We start from the raw sequence: 6,205 nt of genomic DNA on the forward strand, positions 1-6,205 counted from the left end.
TTGTAGGGACATTATGCTAAATTTCCGGTGCTTTGCAGGAATGTAATACTGTACATCAGATTGTGTTATTTAAACCAGCCTCTGAATTATTTTCTGTCTAGCACTCTTTAAATTTTTTCTAATTTGTAATTACTCTATTCAATAATTACAAAGATTATTCCCATGGTCCAGATGGGTTCAATCGTTGCATTTCTTTTTCATGTTACAAGTTTATTTCTTCCTTAGAACAAGCAAATGAATCAGTAGCCAAGCTGGATATCATGGTAACAGCGTCTTTTACTCAGCAGTAAGCAGACCATCTATCCAGAATGTATAATTACTGAAAGATTAAGGCAATGCCACAGATTGTTTATAAGATGTGTTTACTTGCTACATTCCCTGAAGCACTTGGTGTTTAAATCAAAGTTATCATATAGTACGTGATTACTTGAGGTTTCTGTGTAAAGTATTAAAGAATATTTAACTGTTCCTTTTTATGTTTAGATGTACACTTTTTAAAAATCTTTTCAGAATGTGATTTAATATGCACCTACCAAAGGTCCTGCAATTCAGATTCTCTCCTGAGGGTGTAGGGACTTGGTTCCAAATCTGGCAATTTGACTATTCCTCTCATTGTTTCTACGAATGTTAGCTTCTTCTATGTCTTCCCTTTTCTTTCCTTCCTTGGAAATCTTCATTTCCTATCAATTATTCACTAGACTTTTCCAGAAAAAAAATCTTGTGGGTTTTTCTTTTCTAATCATCACTGGTTGAGTGATTACTGTCACTGCCTTCGCTGTCACTCTCACTGTCACTTCCATTGTTGCTATTACCAGACTTGCTCTTGCTATGACTCTCATCACTGTCAGATGCACTGTCACTGTCATTGCTGTTGCTGCTGTCACTGTTGCTACTGTCACTGCTATCACTACTGTCACTGCTGTCGTCGCTGCTGTCACTGTCACTGCTGTTGCTGCTGTCACTGCTGTCACTGTCGCTGTCGCTACTGTCGCTACTGTCGCTGCTGTCACTGTCGCTGCTGTCACTGCTGTCGCTGCTGTCGCTGCTATCACTACTGTCACTGCTGTCATCGCTGCTGTCACTGTCGCTGCTGTTGCTGCTGTCACTGCTGTCACTGTTGCTGCTGTCACTGCTGTCGCTGCTGTCGCTACTGTCGCTGCTGTCACTGTCACTGCTGTCGCTGCTATCACTGCTGTCACTGTCACTGCTGTCGCTGCTGTCACTGTCACTGCTATTGCTGCTGTCGCTGCTGTCACTATCACTGCTGTCACTATCTGATTTGCTGTTGCTGCTGTCACTGCTGTCTGATTTACTGTCACTGTCACTGCTGTCACTATCTGATTTGCTGTTGCTGCTGTCACTGCTGTCTGATTTACTGTCACTGCTGTTGCTGCTGTCGCTGCTGTCTGATTTACTGTCACTGCTGTCACTGCTATCACTGCTATCTGATTTACTGTCACTGTCACTGCTATCACTGCTGTCACTACTGTCTGATTTACTGTCACTGCTGTCCGATTTACTGTCACTGCTATCACTGCTGTTACTGCTGTCACTACTGTCACTGCTATCACTACTGTCTGACTTGCTGTCACTGCTGTCACTACTGTCACTGCTATCACTGCTGTTTGACTTGCTGTCACTGCTATCACTGCTGTCACTACTGTCACTGCTATCACTGCTGTCACTACTGTCACTATCACTGCTGTCTGACTTGCTGTCACTGCTATCACTACTGTCGCTGCTATCACTGCTGTCACTGCTATCACTGCTGTCTGACTTGCTGTCACTGCTATCACTACTGTCACTGCTGTCACTACTGTCACTACTGTCACTGCTGTCGCTACTGTCACTACTATCACTGCTATCACTGCTGTCACTGCTATCACTGCTGTCTGACTTGCTGTCACTGCTATCACTACTGTCACTGCTATCACTGCTGTCACTACTGTCACTGCTGTCACTGCTGTCACTGTCACTGCTATCACTGCTGTCTGACTTGCTGTTACTGCTGTCACTACTGTCACTGCTATCACTGCTGTCACTGCTATCACTGCTGTCGCTGCTGTCACTGCTGTCACTGTCACTGCTGTCGCTACTGTCACTGCTGTCACTGCTGTCGCTGCCGTCACTGCTGTCGCTACTGTTGCTACTGTCACTGCTGTCACTGCTGTCGCTACTGTCTGATTTATCTTTGCTGCTGTCTGATTTGCCATTGTCATCACTCCCGTTGTTACCATTGCCATTACTGTCACTATCGTTAGCATCTGATGTGCTATCACTGTCATTACCACCTCCTCCATTTGAGTCATTCTCATTGCCATTATCTTTTGATTCATCAGAGTTATAACCAGTATCTCCTCGGCTATTGCTGTCATTGTCACCTTCAGAATCGGCATCATCATTGCCATTAGATTCATCACTACTGTTGGGATCATCTCCTTGCATGGATTTGTCATCAAATTCATAACTGTCATATCCATCACTATTACTATCACTACCTGTTTTGCCGTGTGCAACCTTATTTCCAGGTTCTGATTTTGGACCAGGTCCTTGTATGTTGTCAGTCTCTCCTGGTGTCTTGACATTTCCTTTGCCCATGACCATTCCTTGTTGTCTTTTACTCTCTTTATCTTCACTGACTTTCCCAGCTTCTTTGGTAATATTGTTTCTGTTGCCACTACTGGGACCTTCCATTTCTATTCCCTGTAGAAAGGTGGAGAAAAGAACAATTAGTTAGTGGATGGTGTGCTGCAAAATTGCATTTGTCTGAGAAAGACAGACTGGGGCATGTGACCAGAGAAACAGAAGTTCAGCTTCCAGTACTTCATAAACTTCTGTTTGTAAAAAAATATGCTTTATTCACTTGAGAGAAGTCTGGTGTTTAGATTATATAACAAGCCATTCACATTTTTACTCAGTAGGAACTTGTGTGAATAGTTACATGGTGCATTAGTTATTAGGATTAGACTTACAGAATTGTAACCAAATTTTCAGAAATGTCTGTTTTTTAAAATTGTTCTGGGGGCACCTGGGTGGCTTAGTCAGTTAAGTGTCTGCCTTCAGCTCAGGTCATGATCTCAGGGTCCTGGGATCGAGCCCCACATCAGGCTGCATGCTCAGCAAAGAGTCTGCTTCTCCCTCTCCCTGTCTCTCCCCCCACCCCCCACTTATAAATAAAATCTTTTTAAAAAATTGTTCTGTATCAGAATCTAATAAGGACTCTAACTTCCCATTAAATATTCAGGTAGTGTAGGTGCAAAAATAGATGAATGCTTTTTATGATTTATTTTTGTATTACCATCAGTGAATGGAGGGGGAGAATTTAAACTGCCATTGAAAGAAAGCAGCTTCACAAACTAACCTTATGTTGGCTCTTCCCAGTGGCACCTGGCTCTGATTCATCAGTGATTTTCTTTTCCACAGCTTTGTTTTCTCTGTAATTGGGCTTTTGTATGTCCTCTATTATTGGGCTACCTTTGTCTTTGGAAATACCATCGGAATCCTCCTCACTCTTGGAGGTGTTGTCTCCATCGATGTGATGGGGATCTTCTTTGTCTTCAGGCCCATCATCTTCACTACTAATTGAATTTTGACCTAAGCTATTATCGTTGTCATCTTTTCCATGAGACTGACCCTCTTGACCCTTGCTGTTATCAGTGCCCTCTTTTCCATCCCCTGTTTCTTCACCTTCATCGTCGCCAGAGCCCTTATCTTCATCCTCATCTGCTCCATTCCCACTAGGACTCCCATCAGAATTATCCAGGCCAGCACCTTCTCCATTGCCAGCTCCACTTCCCCCTGGTGTTACTCCTGCCTCCTGATTCCCATTTCCCTCACTTTCTTTCTGAGGTGTCATTTCACTTGTATCACCCTCATTTCTACAGGAATTCCTATTTATTTCATCTTCATGGCCTGTACTGTTATTGCTTTCAGCTATTTGATGGTCATCTTCTTGGACAACAGTGGCATTCTCACTCTGACTTGCATCTCCAACATCGCCTCCATTGTTTAAATTCTTGTCAGTATTTCTATTAATATTGCTCCCATTTGCTATTCCTGCATTGTCAATGATGCTTATTTGTCCCCTGATGCCATTTGCTGTGGTGCTACCTTCTATTTTGTGTATCCCATCATAACCATATGTTTCTGGTTTTCCTGTGACCCCATTTTGATCCTCACTATTCCCCTCATCATTTACTAACATGGAATGTGTAAAAGAACTTTTCCCTCCTACTTCTACCCACTCAGAGCCATTTCTTTCTTCTTTGTAACCATCTTTGGTATATTGTTGCCTTCCTCTTTCATTTTCATGGGGGACACCACTTTCTTTGGTGGTATCATTGGCATTTAACTCATCCTGGAAAAGAGAAACAATTCAAAATAATTTGTAGATACCATCTTGAAGTAAAACAAATTGAAAAGATAAGCATCAGTTTTCTGGAAGTTAATAGAATTTAGGGGCATCTGGGTGGCACAGTCAGTTAAGCATCTCCCACAGTCAGTTAAGTGTCCTGGGATGGAGCTCCGTGTCAGGCTCCTTGCTCAGGGAGGAGTTTGCTTCTCCCTTTGCCCCTCCCCTACTCATGTTCTCTCTCTCTCTCTCTCTTAAATAAATAAATAAATAAATAAACAAATAAACAATTTTTAAATAGAATTTAAAAACAGCTTAGAAACACATTTTATATCCTATACCTGTATTAGCACTTTTGCTTTTTCTAGAAGATTTAAATTTGCAGATTTGTCAACAGCATGTCTCTCCAGTGGCTTGATTTGAGGAACCTACCAAAATGAAAATATTGGAAATTGAAAACATTCTAATTTTGTGTACATCCATGCATGCACACGTGCACACATACATGCAGACACACATTTTTCTCTAAATGAAGAAAAAATATATAATGCAAAGGCCAAAGTGTGATCTAATCAGGCTTGTTACACAACTTATGTAGAATTTAAACTGGGCGTACAGATACTTTTCACAATGGTATTACCAATTTTATTGATATTAACCAGACCAAATATCTCAAGAAGATTGTCTTTTATAAAAATGAGGAGATAGCTCTTTGGTATTTCTGTACAAACCTCCCACACTAACACAAGACCCACGTTAAGTATAATCCTGGCCAAATCCCTAAAAAAATAGCATGTATGACCAGAGCCAGTGCAGAAACAAAATCAAGTAATATGCTACTTCTGTCCTTCAGGAGTACATTTGAAATAGTTGAGAAAATTCTCAACTGCATAAATACCAAATTGGTATTATGAAAATATACCAAAAAGTTACCCATAGCAGGGTAATATAATTACAAATGGTTTAATTTTCCTAATTTTTTCTTTGTTGGTGTTTATCTGTATATACCAAATTTTCCCCAATGAGCATTAAAAAAATAATTGTCGGAAACATTAATTTTCTCCTCTGCTGAAAAAAATCTTATTTTTTCCTACTTTCATTGCTTGAAAACTCCCTTTAAAATGTAGGCTTCATTGATATTATAATGAAATTCATAGGCATGAGCAAAGATGGCTAAAGTCTCCATGACTTTTGGGCTTTGAATGTAAATTAATCTGAACGAATTTTACAAATTTGTGTGTTATCCTTGTGCAAGAGCCATGGTAATATTCTCTGTATTATTCCAATTTTAGTATATGTGCTGCCAAAGTAAACACAATCTGAATAAATTTTAAAAGTAATAATCCATCTGACAAGACATGAGTTTCAGTTAGAGGAATGGGAGCATGAATTGGACTGAATATTTGGGTTTGTTGAGACCCCCCCCCCAAAGATATCTTGTAAAGTCTTTCATGCAAATCTAAATGTTTAGGCACAGCTTATCTTCAAAGTCTTAAGGAAATATATATTATTTAATGTTAGGTTAAAAGAGAGAACAAAGTGAGATTTTCTGAGGAATACATACTTACTGGAATAGCCCATGCTGCTGCCCAAATGCAAAAATATATAATTATCTTCATTTTCTTTAGGAATATTAATCAGTCTGTTTTTAAAGAAAAAAGGACAGCACAAAATTACTTATAAAGCGAAAGATGATAACCATGGTAAGGTATTATTTTGGTCAATTAGCATTCGACTTTTTCCTGGGCAAGGAATATATTTCCAACATGAGAAGAAGGCTATCAGGACGCAGTGTTACAGAACATACCCGGAGTGCTCACAGAGACATGCCGGGGGCATCATCAGGCTCAGCAC

At 40.3% G+C, this 6,205-nt stretch overlaps 1 protein-coding gene and 1 non-coding gene across 2 annotated transcripts; both read right to left on the reverse strand.

Moving 5' to 3' along the window:
- Positions 1–735: 735 nt before the first annotated feature.
- On the reverse strand, positions 736–5,970 carry LOC103676962 (dentin sialophosphoprotein). Its single transcript, XM_008706188.2, has 4 exons — positions 5,920–5,970; positions 4,693–4,779; positions 3,362–4,357; positions 736–2,703 (listed from the first exon to the last, which is right to left on the reverse strand). Exons 1-4 carry the CDS (start codon positions 5,968–5,970, stop codon positions 736–738), a joined length of 3,102 nt encoding a protein of 1,033 aa, XP_008704410.2.
- LOC121101614 lies at positions 5,561–5,667 on the reverse strand. Its single transcript, XR_005833597.1, has one exon. It is a non-coding gene; the product is annotated as a U6 spliceosomal RNA (small nuclear RNA).
- Positions 5,971–6,205: the final 235 nt, after the last annotated feature.

Source organism: Ursus maritimus, unplaced genomic scaffold, assembly GCF_017311325.1.
Source record: "Ursus maritimus isolate PB19 unplaced genomic scaffold, ASM1731132v1 scaffold_8, whole genome shotgun sequence".
Classification (NCBI taxonomy): domain Eukaryota; kingdom Metazoa; phylum Chordata; class Mammalia; order Carnivora; family Ursidae; genus Ursus; species Ursus maritimus.